This window comes from Capricornis sumatraensis, chromosome 9 (genome assembly GCF_032405125.1).
Source record: "Capricornis sumatraensis isolate serow.1 chromosome 9, serow.2, whole genome shotgun sequence".
Classification (NCBI taxonomy): Eukaryota; Metazoa; Chordata; class Mammalia; order Artiodactyla; family Bovidae; genus Capricornis; species Capricornis sumatraensis.
In genome coordinates, this window is record NC_091077.1 from 71,650,862 (window position 1) to 71,668,010 (window position 17,149).

A 17,149-nucleotide genomic window follows, 5' to 3' on the forward strand; every position below is an offset into this window, starting at 1 on the left:
GACTATTTATGTTATTACTGCTTTGCCTGATACATTCACCTGCTCCTCCTCGAGCCGTCCTCATGAAGGATTCCCCTGAAGCCCCACCAGCTGGCCAGAGCTGGCGCCATTATGTGGCAAAGTCAGTGAGAGAGATCCAGTGTATTGACTCAGGATGATGCCCCAAATGGCCCTTCCAGTTAAGGTTTGCCAGCAGGATGGTCAGGAGACCAGCTCACTCTGCCATCTGTTGGCTTGATTGTTGAGCTCTTTTTGGGTGCTTTTGCTAAGAAGTTATTCAAGTGATGTCAATTCATGGGGTGGCTGTGACTTGCCACAATTGTTTCCACCCTTGTATCAATACTTTTTGATCAGTATCTAGGTACCACCTTAAGGCGAGTACTCACCTTAAAAGGCTGGGCTATCCTTGGACAGGCTATCCTTGCCCATTGTAGAGCTTGCTTCTCTTGACAATGCATTAGAATATTATCATCCATTCTTTTATCCCAACACTGTTTTCCATACAAGTCGTCTATGTAATTCTTCTTTTTCCTGTGAAGTGAGACTTCCCCTGGCTCTCCCTTGTTCAGCTGAAGCCTGTGATGTTCTGGATGAATGGGGTTTAACATTGGTTCTACTCTTTCAGATGCTGTTATTTGGGCTTAGAGTTGCTCTCTCATCTGGGTTGTCTATTCTGGGTGCAGCTGTGCAAAAGTTTGATCTTGGAGTTTGCCTTTTCTGAGAGCAGAATGAGGATGGGTACAGGTTTCCCCTGCAGTCTGAAAGTAGAGCATTACTATGAAAAATTTTATAAGCTGAAATGGTATAAACAAAGAAGCAGTTACCTTAGGATACATCTTGCTAACAGATGTACAAAATAAATTGAGATAAGGCACAGATACTCAGACAGAGTTCAAAGCTATGGCAGTTTGATTTTGAGGTGCTGTGCAGTTCCCAGGGAAGGAGGTTGGCAGCGCCACCGAATGCTTGGGTAGAGGTAGCCTGCACCTCTAACCACTGGCTGCAAAACGAATGCTGAATGCTCTTTTTGCCTTTGTTTTGGAGAGGAAAAATTCTCTTTGGATTTCTTTTGGTTAGCAACAATCGGTACTACTATAGGTTTTTCCTTAAAGGGAAATGGTGTAAGGCAGACTTTGGAGAACTTGGGGATATTTATTTAAAAATAAATAAAATACATATCTTAAAGAAGAGTGCTGCCTATGTCCTCTTGGTGGATTCCCCAGACTGTGGGACATGTGGCCTATTAGCTAAAGCATGGGGTTACCGGTGCCCCTGTTCACTTTCACGTGCTTGTTTTCTTGCTGCTCCTACACTAGCTGTGGCCTTACCACCTTTGGAAGTGTCTGTGGCTCTGAGTTCAAATCTGGTTGTAATCTTCAGATGTCCTTTTCTTTGGCTTAGAGCAGGCCCAACTCTGAGGATGGAAGAGATGTTAACCCTGACATGACCGTTCCTGCGATACTCTTGAGATGAGGCACTTGTGTGTATGAGACTCTTCTGAAACTTGGACTCTTGGCACTAAGGGACGAGGTGATGGTTTGAGAAGGCCAGAAACTTCCAGATCTTGAGAGATCGGCTGGGTCAAGACACTTCTTGGCATCTTGGAATCTGATGCAACCCAGTTGCATTGGGTTGTAGGCTGTCATTATCCAGAGGGTCAGAGAATCTCTCCGGGCTAAAGAATGAAAAAACTCAATGCAATAGAAATATAATCTCCTTATAAAAAACCATTTACAAGATGTGCTGCCTGGCAGCAGGACAAAACTAGAGGTTGACTGATTTCCAGTTCTTTTTTGTTAAACTCCTTGGGCCAGCACGTCCTCTAAGGGTGGGGAGAAGAGAGTAAGACTGGCACATTCTTTCCTCCTTGAGGAAGAGTCATGGTTAATTAAGCCACTGATCAGGTGGCCTCCTCTGAGTGTGTACAGATGTCTGTAGGCCCCTCATATGGTCAGTGAGCTCTGGGATCGGCGGTGGCTGCCCCGGCTGAAGGGCCGGTTTGAGTTAGTCTGTCCGGATGCCATCATCCTACTAGGCTCCAAGAGCAGGTGCTCCCCAGATGAGAATTTAGCCCAGGAGTCCCCTGAGTATGGGTCGTCCCTTGTGTGGTCTCTGCTGCATCTTTCTCCAGGCAGTACCCAGTCCTCCTTGTACTTCCGCTCGGCGGGGCTCAAATTCTTTGGGGTGCTGCTTCTGAAGCTCTGACCTGAGGCAGGTGACCCCAGACGGTTGGTGGGATGGGCCTCTCCAGGGATGGTGGCCGGCCTCTGGCGGCTTCTCCAGCTCTGGATTTCCAGCTCTCTTTTGTCCACAGGGAGTCTGTCAATTTTCTGAGCTCTTAGGATTGGAGACTTCCCATATGTCCCTTGAAGAGACAGGAAAAAGTACCTGGTGGGAAATAACAGAATAAAGATATTTTGTGACTTCTGATGTCTCGAATTTCAGCATTGAAAGGACCCTTAGAATCCAAGTCCCCAGCCAGCGGAGGATCCCCTTTGCTGCTCTGTTAACTGATGGATCAAATCTATGTCCAGGCACTTCTGGTACTGGGGGAGTTCAGCAACAAAATCTAACAGCAAACATTTGTTATGTACTGTACACATAACTCATGTTATTCTCCCCCAAATCACAAACAGTTGGTACTTTTGTTTCCTACTATGTACAGACATGGAACTGGAGGCACTAAGAGACTGAATGATTTGTCCAGAGCCATACAGTGGTTGAGGTGTGGTCAGGACCCAGTGCCCTGGATTCTGATGCTTTCCTCTCACCTACAATGCACGTGGCCATTCTATTTCTGGGCTGTTCTAATTTAGACAAATTTACTTGCTTTGAAGTGTCAAATCTTTGTGGGACTTAATAATTTTTAAGTAGTTTCCCAATACATATTCTTTTCTTGAATCCATGGGCTATGCCAACTTCACAGCATCAGTACATTATCACTATTTGGTAGATGACAATACCATCGAGGCCCCAAATGATGAGCTGGATTTCCTAAGGTCTCCTGAGAAGTTGACAGATCTCCCTGATGGTTAACTCATGGTTCCTCTCTCCTGCCAAGCTGCCTGTAGTGGACTCTGGAATAGAAGTCTCTATATGTGGCTCAGATCATGAACTCCTTACTGCCAAATTCAGACTTAAATTGAAGAAAGTAGGGAAAACCACTAGACCATTCAGGTATGACCTAAATCAAATCCCTTACGATTATACAGTAGAAGTGACAAATAGATTCAAGGGATTAGATCTGTTAGACAGAGTGCCTGATGAACAATGGATGGAGGTTTGTGACATTGTACAGGAGACAGGGATCAAGATCATCCCCAAGAAAAACAAATGCAAAAAAGCAAAATGGCTGTCTGAGGAGGCCTTACAAACAGCTGTGAAAAGAGAAGAAAAAAGCAAAGGAGAAAAGGACAGATATACCCATGTGAATGCAGAGTTGCAAAGAATAGCAAGGAGAGATAACAAAGTTTTCTTCAGTGATCAATGCAAAGAAATAGAGGAAAACAATAGAATGGGAAAGACTAGAGATCTCTTCAAGAAAATTAGAGATACCAAAGGAACATTTCATGCAAAGATGGGTTCAATAAAGGACAGAAATGGTATGGACCTAACAGAAGTAGAAGATATTAAGAAGAGGTGGCAAGAATACACAGAACTGTACAAAAAAGATCTTCATGACCCAGATAATCACGATGGTGTGATCACTCACCTAGAGCCAGACATCCTGGAATGTGAAGTCAAGTGGGCCTTAGGAAGCATCACTATGAACAAAGCTAGTGGAGGTGATGGAATTCCAGTTGAACTATTTCAAATCATAAAAGATGATGTTGTGAAAGTGCTACACTCAATATGCCAGCAAATTTGGAAAACTCAGCAGTGGCCACAGGACTGGAAAAGGTCAGTTTTCATTCCAATCCAAAAGAAAGGCAAAGAATGTTCAAACTACCACACAACTGCACTCATCTCACATGCTAGTAAAGTAATGCTCAAAATTCTCCAAGCCAGGCTTCAGCAGTACGTGAACTGTGAACTTCCAGATGTTCAAGCTGGTTTTAGAAAAGGCAGAGGAACCACAGGTCAAATTACCAACATCTGCTGGATCATGGAAAAAGCAAAAGAGTTCCAGAAAAACATGTATTTAAACTGTGGAAAATTCTGAAAGAGATGGGAATACCAGACCACCTGACCTGCCTCTTGAGAAATCTGTATGCAGGTCAGGAAGAAACAGTTAGAACTGGACATGGAACAACAGACTGGTTCCAAAAAGGAAAAGGAATGCGTCAAGGCTGTATATTGTCACCCTGCTTATTTAACTTCTATGCAGAGTACATCATGAGAAACGCTGGGCTGGATGAAGCACAAGCTGGAATCAAGGTTGCCGGGAGAAATATCAATAACGTCAGATATGCAGATGACACCACCCTTATGGCAGAAAGTGAAGAAGAACTAAAGAGCCTCTTGATGAAAGTGAAAGAGGGGAGTGAAAAGTTGGCTTAAAGCTCAACATTCAGAAAACTAAGATCATGTCATCTGGTCCCATCAGTTCATGGCTGAGAGACTGAACTGAACTGAATGCAATTATAGTTCAATTAAAAAATAAAAAGTAATCTAACTGGTCCAGAGGACATCTAAGGTCTTTTCCAAAAATAATCCTTAATTTTTTTTAAACCTTCTAAGAGCCTTACAATCAGAGACGCTCTTATCCTTCTATTATGTCTAAAAGATTCTGGATGACCTCAATGTGAGCAGGGGTTTCTGAAGACCACAATAGATCCTATGGAATCAGAAACTTTCCCTCACTCTTTCTCATCTCACTCAGGGAGGCAGTACAGGTGGCCATGCCTATGTTTCTTAGGAAAGACTCAACTTTTGCCCGGAAACTAGAATTTCCACAGTTTAAACATTTCCCCCAAGCCATGAATTTCCTTTCTGTGCATTGAGTGAACAAATAACTGTCAAGTTCTTACAATGGGCCAAGCCCCAAGAGATTAAGCTGTGAACCAGACTGACAGGATTCTAGCTGTCAGAAAGCACAGGAACCAGAGTTAGAAGCCACGGGAACAGTGAGTGTGTCACACACACGATCTGATTTAGAGACCTTCCTTGAGGAGGAAACAATAAAGCTGAGGGCTGAGGGATGCACAGGAGGGAGCCAGGCAAAGAGGGGGTGAGAGCCAGATTCTGGGCACGATAGCTGCCATGTGGAGACTGAGGGCAGGAGTGGGGTGAGAGGTCACAGGTGTCGGTAAGGCCAGAGCAAGCAAGGACCGTGGGGAATGTCTTGGGTTTTGTACATTATTGTAAAGACCTTGGCAAGCCCTTAGAAAGTTACAAACATGACATGATCACGCTTTGACACGATGATGATGGATTGGAGTAAACCCAATAGGAGACTATTGAAATGATTTGCAATGAAAGAATTATAACCTGTCTGTGGTGGTAGCTTCCCTGGTGGCTCAGAGGTTAAAGAGTCAGCCTGCAATGTGGGACACCTGGGTTCAATCCCTGGGTCAGGAAGATCCCCTGGAGAAGGAAATGGCAACCCACTCCAGTATTCTTGCCTGGAGAATCCCATGGACCGAGGAGCCTGGTAGGCTACAGTCCATGGGGTCGCAAAGAGTCGGACACGACTGAACGACTTCACTTTCATTCACTATGATGGTGGCTGTAGAAATGGAGCAGATGGATTCTATTTAACAAGATCAAACTATCAGGTCTTGGCAGTGGATAAGAGAGGGCCATGTGGTGGTGGGTGGTGTCAAGGATAATTCTCATGGGCCTGCCTTGATCCTCAGTGAGTAACAGTGGATGGAAGGAATTTGGAAGAGAGCCATGTTTCTGGGAGGGTGGTGGTGATAGAAGGTGGATCAGGAATTAAGTTATAGATGTCTGCCACTTTTCTCAGATGTGGCCTGTCCAGTGCTGGTGAGGCACAGGTAGCTAGAAGGATGTATCTGGGATTCTGGAGAAAGATCTGGGCGGGGAGTTTGTTAGAGATACATCTGTGAAAAATGACATTTAACTTCACAATAATGGTTGCTGTGTCTATGGAAAGAACTAAAGTTAGAAGACAAAAGAACCTAGGACGTACACCACGTCATCTTTGAACCAGCAGAGGAAACAAGAGGTAGGAGAAAAACCAAGAGAGAGTTGCGTTACTGAAGCCAAATGAAATGTACAAGGACTGTTGGGGCCTAGTGTAGCTAATTATGCTGCATTGTGTTTTAAAGTTTGTGTGTTAGTAATTTTACAGATAAAAGAAGTTTGCTCTCAGTTTAAGAGAATCATACAGTTCCTTTATACTGGTTGAATTAATTAGACTACGATTAGTGAGGTCATGGTTAGTGGCTAATTATCACAGGCTTGGTGAGTGAAATCAATCTTATAAACACAGCTTGCATCTTTAAGTGAACAAATACAGTTTTTTACAGCAAACATTCTGCCATGTAGATTTCTGTAACAAAAATTAATCGTTCCAAGGTTATAAGTTAACAGTCCTTGGAGCTATTAAAATAATCCTTTCTCTGTCAAAGGAAATCTCTGCCTTTTTTAGTAAACAGAATTAAGACAGAATTCAAGTTTATGATGATCTAGAATAAGCAGAGATTTAACTTGCATGCTATGGTAACTGGCAAGAAAATATTTGCTAACTTTCCCTAGCTTGTCCCTCATCTGTTTAGCAAGATATAATGGTGAGTGTTTGTCTTTTCCAAGAATGTCCGTGCTTTTCAACCATCCTTATCAAGCTGGTAGCCTCTGGCTACAGCGTGTCATCTAATCAAGAATAAGACAAAGAACCAGAACTCTTTGTAGACGATGAACTCTTCCTCTACCCCAAATAAGACACCGAACAGAAGAGGTCAGTCCTTGGTCAGAGGTGATCACAGCCATATTTAACCCCCAAAGTGTGCATGAAAGCATTTAACACAGACACCTGATATCCTTTTCCAACGAGGGCAGGACCTTCAAGGTCTTTCCCAGGATCTGTCTCCCAAGACGGGGTGGGAAATATGTCCTCTGAGGCTTGTGCTTACTTGCCTCCTAGTCTTCAGTCTCAGGGCCCTTGATTCGTGCTGCTCACTCTTACCTGTATTATATGTCTGAGCTGTCTACTGGATGGTAGACTTCTTGAGAGAAAGAAGTCTTTCATCTTTCTGTTTCTTTAGCATCTTTTTTCCTCATTTATCTCCGAGGGCAGCCTTTGTGATGAGAACTATGCTAACTGTGGGTTATATAATGATAACAAGGAGGAAACTTCTTTCTAGAAGTTCATGACAAACAGATAAAACAGATAATACGTGGGATAAAGGTAGTGACAGATACAACCAGGTAACGGGAACACATGGTCTGTTTCGGCTTGAGGGTGGTAGGTGAAGTCACAGAAGGGTTCAGGAATTGGTCACACCTGGAATGATGTCAAAGGATGAGGAGGTCTGGTAACAGGAAGGACGTTTTGAGTAGAAGGGTCAGCATGAACACAGGCAGGAAGACGAGAGGGCATGCAGACTTTAGGGAAGTCCAAGAAGCACGGTGATGTGGAGCCCAAAGTTTGAGGCAGGGACTAGGGAGATAAGGCTGTGGAGACCAGGAAGGGCCAAGCAGGGAGACTGTGTATACTTAGAACCCAACCATCGGTTGAGTTTACAGGAGTGTTTGTCATCTTGATATGTTCAGCCTCTAAACCCTGCATCAGATGTCAAGGTTCTGAGGTGTCTTAGGAAGAAGAAAGGGAGCCCAAACTAGGTTAAGCATCCTGCCAAACTCATTAAAGGAACCAAAGTGTGCTAATGTCTTTCTGCTTAATTTTGGATTAGAAAAAGTTCTCCACAGTGTTGCGATGGCCTCTTGACTATGGCTTATAATGGTAAAGTAGCTGAATTTCAAAGATTCACAGTGACAAGATCCTGAGGATGGAGAGGGGCTAGGTCTTGCCTTTGGGTACAGCATCATTAAGTTCACCAAATACTCTGACTATAGAGTGTGGGCTGGAGAACAGAACATTGGCCTCTGAGTTGGGAGGACAGACTCCCCCTGTGATTGGTGGTGAGCTGGTGGACACATTCTGGTTCCTCTTGGGACCTCAGCAGTCCCATGAGCAAGTTGGGACTACAACCACAGCTCTGTCTAATTTCTTAGGTGATTTTGAAAAAGCAAAATAATAATGAACTAGATAGAAAAGCACGTGTAAACTCCAAGGACATGTGAGGCATTGTTGTTGCCATTTTGTTTTGAAAAGCTGACTGTAGAGGCTATAGACTAGAAATGTTAGAAACTGTCGCTCTGTGGAAGTGATTTATTTGGCTAATATAGGGTGTATGTATGTGTATGAGTCTGTGTGTGCTTTAACAAATTTGAGTAGTATTTAAAACTTGGATATTTCTAAAATTTGTGGGAAAAATCTAAAGCTCTGAAATGCTCGTCTTGATTTTTCCTTGTGGCAGTGATAGGCTGAAGCTTAGAAGTTCCTTCCCCGATGCCTGTACTTTACCTGGCTTGCTGCCGTTGAAGGCATTTGAAAGTGAGACTCCTGGGCTGATGAATAAAGGACTACAAGAGCTTTTCAAAATGATTCTTTATACACAACAAGATTTGTATGGCAGGAGGGGAGAAATTAGTACCCTCATTTTACAGGTGTCATAACAAAGGCCATGCCAGATTCGGTGACTTTGCTGCTCTGTGGCTGACCTGGGACCAGATTCCATGCTATCTGCCTCCAAGTTTATGGTTCTTTCTGTCCTAGCTCCCTCCCTTTGGAACAAGAACCTCAAGCATCCCAGGTGGGATCAAACTCCTGACTCTTAGGCTATGAGAATGGCTGATGGAGGAGAGTGGTAGTTCTAGGAAGGAAACAGCACCCCCTGCTCAAACCTTGGGAGAAGAGCCACAGCCGGTGTGAGGAAGCAGACAAGGTAGAACGTGGAGTCTGAGAGCTGGCCTTCCATCACCCAGTAGGGATTGGTGGGGCTGTTGCAGGTGACGCAGATGGCATTGTACAGAAGGGACACCACAAAGTACATCAGGAAGCTGCCTGCGAGAACAAGCCCGTGGATGATGGTCTGTGGAAGGAAAGAAGTAAACACTGCTGAGAGGATGGTTTAGATCAGGGGGGTATGCACTCATGCTACTTTAACTTTGTTTTAAACTTTTCTTTTTTGGAAATGCAACATACATATAAACTGTTTTTAAAAGTGTGCCATTTAATGGCTTATTATAAAGTAAATACCTATGTTGCTACCACCCAGAATTTGCACACGGATACTCCAGACACCCCTAAATCACCTTGACTTTTGTGATAATTTTCGTGATATTCCTTAATCTTAAAAAAAGTTAAATTTTGTGTGACTTGTCTTTTTTCCTTAATGTTATGCTTGTGTGATGAATCAGTCTCTTCCACATGTGGCTGTCAGTTATTCATTTCTAAGCAGCGCAGTCTTCTGTAGTCTGATCTCATTTTGTCCTGCCTCTTTTATGCTTCTTCCAATTCCTGTCCTCTTGTAAACTTACTGATGATTTCATATAATTTCATTTCCACCTCTGCTAGTTTGAAAGTTATATATTTCATTTCTATTCTTTCAGTGATTACTCAATAAATGACAGTAAGCAATCTTAACTTACTGTAGTATAAAGTTTATATGTTTCCCTCCTCCTAAATTATGCAAGGGCTTTAGAATAAATTAACTCTGTTTACCTTCTTCCTGATTTATATCTTATTGCTACTGTATATTTAAATTCTATCATCTTTGTAAATCACACCAGTTATTATACCAGTTTAATATGGCCAATAGTCTTTAAGATTTACTTACATGCTTGACACTTTCTATGCCTTCATTATCTCTTGCATTTTGGGTTTTCCATCTGAACTGTATTTTCTTATACTTTTTAAATTTTATATTGAAGTGTAATTGATTAACGATGTTGCATTAGTTTCAGGGGTATAGCAGAGTGATTCAGTTATATATATACAAGTATCTATTCATTTTCAAATTCTTTTCCCATTTAGGTTACTACAGAATATTGAGCAGAGTTCCCTGTGCTATATAGTAGGTCCTTGTTGGTTATCTATTTTAAATATAATACTGTGTACACATCAATCCAAAACTTCTAGTCTATCACCTACCCTTTTTCCCCTGGTAACCACAAATTTGTTCTCCTAAGTCTGTGCTTCTGTTTTGTAAATAAGTTCATTTGTATCATTTTTAAAAGATTCTGCATGTAAGTGATATCACATGATCTTTGCCTTTCTCTGCCTGACTTCACTTAGTGTGATAATCTCCAGGTCCATCCATGTTGTTGCAAATGGCATTATTTTACTCTCTTTAATGGCTGAGTAACATTCCATTGTATATATGTACCTCATCTTCTTCATCCATTCCTCTATTCAGACATTCACTGGACATGTCTATTCAATCAAGACAATAGCCATGTCTTGGCTATTGTAAAGAGCACTGCAGTGAACATTGGGGTATCTTTCCTTGTACTTTTAGTTCAAACCCCTGTTGTTCAAAGATCAACTATGTGGGTCCACTTACATGTGGATTTTTCTCAAAAATACTGCAGTATTGCCTGATCCATGGTTGGTTGAATCCACAGATACAGAGGACTGATTATGGAACTTGAGCATCCACAGAATCTGGTATTTGCATTGGGTCTTGGAACCAGTCCCCAGTGGATACTGAGGATGGCTATACATCCTTCAGAATTTTTCTTTAGTGGAAGTCTGCTGATGTTATATTTTCTGATTCATTATTTCATCCTCCTTCTTAAAAGACATTTTTGATCTTTTTTGGAAGTTATTTTCTTTTAGTATAGTTAAATCAGCATTTTACTGTATTCTGGGCTTCCCAGGTGGCTCAGACAGTAAAGAACCTGCCTGCAATGCAGGAGACCGAGGTTCAATCTCTGGGTTGGGAAGATCCCCTGGAGAAGAGAACGGCTCCCACTTCAGTATTCTTGAGGCTTCCCTGGTGGCTTAGATGATAAAGAATATACCTGCAATGTGAGAGACTTGGGTTCGATCCCTGGATCGGGAAGGTCCCCTAAAGAAGGGAATGGCTACCCACTCCAGTTTTCTTACCTGGAGAATTCCATGGACAGAGGGGCCTGGTGGGCTATATAGTCCACGGGGTCACAAAGAGTCAGACATTTCTGAGGGACCAACTTTCACTAATTTCTGGCTTCTAGTTTTGCTACTGAGATGTTAGCAAAATGTTGTTCCTTAGAAGGAAACATTTACGTCGAAATCTGGCTGCTTTATGATCTTTATTTTTGTCTTTAGTGTTCTATAGTTTACTTATAAGCGTGGTGTTTTAAAAAAATATTATCTTGCTTGAGTTTTACTAAACTTCTTGACATTGTGGCTTGATGTCTTTTGTTACTTTTGCAAAATTCTCAAGTCACTATCTTTTCAAATATAACCTCGGTCTCTCTTTCTCCTCCAAGACTCTAATCAAATGTATGTTAGATATTTTAAGATATCCACCTTATCTTTTATATATCTCTTCCATAATTTTCATTATTCTACTTTTGTTTTATATTCTGGATGATTTGACCAATTCACTAATTTCCTCCTCAGCTCTGCCTAATCTGCAGTTAAGCCAGCCATTGAAATTTAAATTAGTTATTGGATTTTTTAATTTTTAAAACTTTTACTTGGTCTTTAAAGAAAATCTTCTAGGTTTCTTTGTATGGCTTACTATACATTCTTGGAGATATTTTAAAGCTTATTTGTCATTAAACATAGCAAACCGACCTTTTCTATGAGTTATTTCTGATAATTTCAATACCTTAAATATTTGTTACTGATGTATGTGCTTGTGATCCGTAGTGATGAATCCTTGTTTCATTTGAACTTCATTATTTGTGTGTGTGTTTCAAATGAGTTAAGAAAAAATTTTAGAGTTACTTAAATTTCTTAATACAATCAGTTGTTGTATAGTGCAAATATCTTAACCAACAGTAGACATTATTATAATTGAGGTAGAGTTGATTTACAGTATTGTGTTAGCTTCAGGTGTACAGCACAGTGATTTAGTCACATATATATCGTCCATTTCCCAAGATGAGTCCTTCATATTGAGTCTCCCTGATCTGTTCAGCACAGTGGGGACAATCCCTACAGTCCCTGCTGGGGAGAGGAGTGCAGGTAAGTGTACCCTTACTCTGAAGGTAGAGCATTTGGGGCCCTAATGTAATGTGATCTCTTATTAGACTGTCACTGCAGGAGCCTGGGTTTTAATTTCTAAATATTATGTTCAATGAAGTCTGCCAAAAAGTTCATTTTAGGCAGGGTTGCAAACACTCTCAAGAAAACGTAGACTTTGGCATCGCTTGCTTCACTATAATCCCACTTTTCCAGAGGTTTTGGTCTTTAATTATCCTATCAGCCTTTTTATACTTTTCGAGTATGTATACATATATACATATACATATATATATATACACACACACATACTCTTTGTTTGTATGTGTTTATATATATAATATATTAAAATGTATATATACACAAATTTATTTTTTTTCAGTGGAAGAGATGTTTTGAAATATCCTAGCCCTTGTTCCTAGAGAAGAAAACAGCTAACATTTTTCAGTCACTTAGGTGAGGACTGTGAAAGCTGACACAGCTATTAAAATTCATGTTCGATTTTAAGACTTCCCTAGCTATTTAGTGGTTAAGACTCTCTGCTCCCAATGCAGAGGGCAGAGGTTTGTGGAACTACGATCCTGCACGGCCCAGCCAAAAAAAAACCTCATTTTTGATTTCTACCCATGGAAGAAAGACTCTCTCTCTCTGCTTCCAGCACTTGAAAAAGGGAAATACTTTCTTCATAATGATGGTAGTAGCTGACTCCTTTCCCTCCTTTTTTTTGTAGCAACAAAAATCACCAGTGACTACCAGGATACCTGGTCTAGAGATGCATTAGGTTGATTAATAGTGCTGAATGGTGAGTGAAAGGAACAAGTTCTGTGTTTTAAAACATGCAGTGCTCTGAGAAAGAAGGTGGAATAACCAATCATTACTCACTTAATATACATTGCGGTCTGATTATTTACAGGGCATTTTTGAAAGGTTAAAAAAATATCTAATGGTTAAGAAGGTCATGGAGAGAAGAGTCCCTCTTGTGAAATATCTTGTGCTACTGTTTAAAAAAGAATGTAATTACTGTGAAATATTTCAAGCACACAGACAACAAATCTCATGCATGCGATGTCCAGCTTTACCAGTTTTAACCTTATGCCATATGTATGGGAGCAGAATCTGTCACTCCAAAATGTGTCTCTGGCATCAGGATTACCTTGAGCTGGTTGCTTTTTAAGAAACAGCAGACAGAGGAGAAGCTCTGAAAACTGAATAGATGTTTCCTTTTTGTAAGAGACGTTTATACTTATAAGGGAAATCTCCATTTGTAAGGGTGTCTCCCTCTCTGTACCAGGAAAAAGAAACATTCTAAATTTCTAGAAAATCTTTATCAACTTCCACATCTGGCCTCCCCTAACCCCAAAGCTTCTTTTGTCTTTAGTTAGTGATAATATTTAAGGCGGTGGCTAGGGCCATAGTTTCCTGGTCTCTCTCATGTGTATAGGAAATACTGATTAAACTTTTGTTTGTTTTTCTCCCATTAATCTGTCATTTATTACAGGAGTGTCTAAGCTGAGACCTAGAAGGATAGAGGGAAAATTAGTTTTTCTTCCTCTACACACATTTGCCTCAGATTCTATTAAAAGGAGACTTACAGATACAATTCAACCACCATGTATCCCTTGCAAATGCATTTTCTTTCATCTTGAAAATAAATCATGTTCATCATTTTTATGTGTATTTTATATGTACATGTTTATGCATCCGTGTTAGTGGATACTTTTAAAATTTTATCATGTAGATATCTTGAATTCTTTTACTAGACAGTATGCTTTGGAGGTTTATTTTTGTTGCTAAATGCTGTTCTATTCATTTTAACTGTTCTAGTGTATGACTGTGCTACTATGTGTTTTCCTGTTGGTGAACATTTAGGCTGTTTCCACTTTTTAAATTTTGCTTTAAAGAATAATGATGTAATATCTTATATATGTCTATTTATGTCTATGTTACATGTGTAAAAGGATCATCCAGGTTGCATAGTTAGAAGTGGAATTGTGTCACAGCATGTGAATACTTCTAGCTAACTCTTCTAACATATTCTTCTAGCTGTTTTCAAATTGCTTCTCCAAAGTGGTGCTATCAGTTTACAGTTTACCAACAGAGTATGCAAGTTCCTAGGTTAGGCTTTACTATCTTTAATGAAGTAGTATTAACTCATACTACTACAGTACTATTATACTACATATCATACTATAGTATATACTATACTATATACTATAGTACACAATACTTTCCAATTTTGGTAGTGTACTCTTAGCCAGTGTCCAGTCTAGAATGGATTCCACAAATTGCATTTTTAGTTTCAGTGACAAGCTTTTTGCATTTCAAGAGTTCTAAATATTTCCTTAGCTTGGTTCAGTTCCTAGTATTAAAATTATGACTGCCTTCGTCACAGTTTCTGGTTTCTCCGGTGGTTCTGAAAGAAATTTATTTAAGCTTGACTAGGCCTTTTTGTTTTTATCACTTAGTTCTATCTGTCATGGCATGGATTGGAACTAAGGGGTTTTCAAGATGGGAACTCTGTGATCTGGAAGCCCCCTTGGGTGGCTGTTATCAGCCACTGCTTGGTCTAGCTTGTGACAGTAGGGGGAAGGGAAGGAGTTCCACTGTAGAAGGTTGGGAATACCCTGAACCTACTTAGGGAAGTTTCTAAACATTTAATACAAATGCTTTCAGAAAGATTTGGTTTTTGCCAAGCTGAAATGGTTCTTTCCGTAAAGTGGTCCCCCTGCACCCATCAATCTTACCTCGTCACACTATTGGCACAGAGGTTAAAAGGTCAAGAGTCAGCCAGCTAGGGTTTAGGCTTGCTTCTGTCTTGCACTGCTTGGGGAAAGTTTAACCTCTTTATACTCATTTCTGTATCTGTACGATGGGAATTAAAAAAAAAAACCTAACACATGCATATGTTGCAAAATGATTTCCACAATAAGTTTAGTAAACATCCATCACTTTGCAATACAGTTGACTCTTGAACAACACAGGTTTGAACAGCATAAGTTCACTTATACACAGATTTTTTTTCCCACTAAATACATACTACAGTACTGCATGATACACTGTTGCTTGACTCTGCAGATATGGAACTTCAGATATGGTGGGACAATTGTCAAGATGCATGTGGATTTTCCCTTGTGTGGAGGATTGGTGCTCCTAAACCCTAAATTGTTCAAGGATCAACTGTGTATGTCAAGTCATTATGTTGTACAGCTTAAACTTATCCAGTGCTGTGTCAATCAGTGTCAATCATATCTAACTAAAAATCCTATCTAAAGGGCTTTGGGAAGTTAAGTAAGAAAGTATATTAAAATCATACAGGTGTGTACCTGGCATGTAATTTTAAGCTCTATGTTTCTTATAATTATCATTGACTGGTTGAATTTAATAAGAAAGCTAGCATTACCATTTTGAATTACTAAAAAGTGATATTTGGACATACTCAAGATATGTGGAGACAATCTTCTAATCTTTTACCCCCAAATTAAATGGACAGCACTCCTCTGTAACATTGCCTCAAGTATGGTCAGTCAGATGTTTTCCTTGTCTCTCAAACACCCATGAATTTTGAAATTGAAAGTACCTGTTTTGGCAATACACTGCCTCATTGTATTATATGTCTTAGTTTTTTCATCCTGACTAGATGGTGAGCAAGTTGAGGCCAGCAATTTTATCTTCTCTACTTTATCCCTATCAAAGTGGACCATAGGTACGAGTTCAGCATGTGTGTATTCGGTGGAAAATGATAAGGAGAAAAGCAGCTCAAATCTGAATGCAGTTGATGGAGAGGAACACAATTTTTAGGCCCAAAGGGCTTGGGGGACACTTACCCAGGTCTTCATTTCCATTGCCTGGTGCAAGAGGATTGTGGCAAGGGAGATGGTGTTGATGGGTGTCCCAAAGGTAAAAACGTCGATATCAGAGTCCTTGTAGGTCTGTGGAGTAGAAACAAACAGGCAGTGTCAGCTGCGCCCATGGACTGAAGGCCTTAGTTTGGCCAAGTGATTGTAAACCATCAATGAAGGCAGGTGTCAAGGGAGGGGACGGAATGGGGAGAAGCTGTCCAGCTACCGTCATGTGGAACTGACTGCAGGGACAGACAGGAGGAGGAGTGAGTTGGTAGGACTAAACTCTTCAAAATGCATTTGCAGAGGAAGCCATGAAGAGTATCCCAGAGCTCTGCAGAATGAGTAAACAAAAAATTGAGTACCTACCAGGCACAATGCCAACTGCTAAAGATACTCCTGTGTCTACTTTCAAGGAGTTTAGAGTCTGCTAGGCAGGACAAATGTGGTACAGTTTAAGGGTGTAAATGCTAAAATGGAACCAAGTACAAGGCACTTTGGGAGTAGAGATGAGAAATCAGCTGAGACTGTAGTAAGGGGAATTGTTTTCTTGAAAGGAGAGAGAAAAGGCAGATCAGGCAGAGGCCAGAACTGAGGGTGAAAAGTCCAAATCATCCTAGATGGAATAGTCCTAAACGGTAAGTCTGTTGATCATATAGTAAGGGCAAAAGAGGCCTGACTAGGGAGGGTATTGTAAGCCAGGAAATTCTGAGAAAGCACAAAATACTTGCCTCCTCAATATCCATCATGTTGCTGTTTGCAAAAGAATGTGATCTGGAGACTAGGCAGATACCACTGTTTTTCTGGCACAAATTACTCTACATCTGAACTCCTTGTCTGGGAAGAATACAGATGTCCTATGCTACATACATTCTCACTCTTTAAACTGGGGAACTGAATTGAGACGGGGCTTGTATCCTGTGCTCTCTGTATTCTTGTTTTATTATCAGAACTTGGAAGCACAAATGTAAATACAAATCAAGAGGTGTAAACTCAAATACCTTCAATGTTCAAGTAAGAAGCAGTAAATGAGCGAGTGAAGATGGCTAGGCATGACACAAAAGGGCATGGTGGGGACTATGACAAACTAGAGAACAGGGGCCCTATCTAAGCAGGGTGGTGAGTCAGCTCTGGATTTTGCCATGACCCAGTGTAATAACTGCTTTTA

At 40.8% G+C, this 17,149-nt stretch overlaps 1 protein-coding gene across 3 annotated transcripts in view; it reads right to left on the reverse strand.

The window, feature by feature from the left end:
* Window positions 1-1,943: 1,943 nt before the first annotated feature.
* The window catches only part of ATP10B (ATPase phospholipid transporting 10B (putative)), a 134,279-nt gene continuing 119,073 nt past the window's right edge, over window positions 1,944-17,149 (reverse strand). For all 3 annotated transcript variants that reach the window (XM_068980548.1, XM_068980547.1, XM_068980549.1), the window contains 3 exons: window positions 15,967-16,071; window positions 8,872-9,059; window positions 1,944-2,388 (listed from right to left, as the gene is read on the reverse strand). In XM_068980548.1, coding sequence (XP_068836649.1) covers window positions 1,944-2,388; window positions 8,872-9,059; window positions 15,967-16,071 — 738 coding nt within the window. The remainder of the gene's footprint in view (window positions 2,389-8,871; window positions 9,060-15,966; window positions 16,072-17,149) is intronic.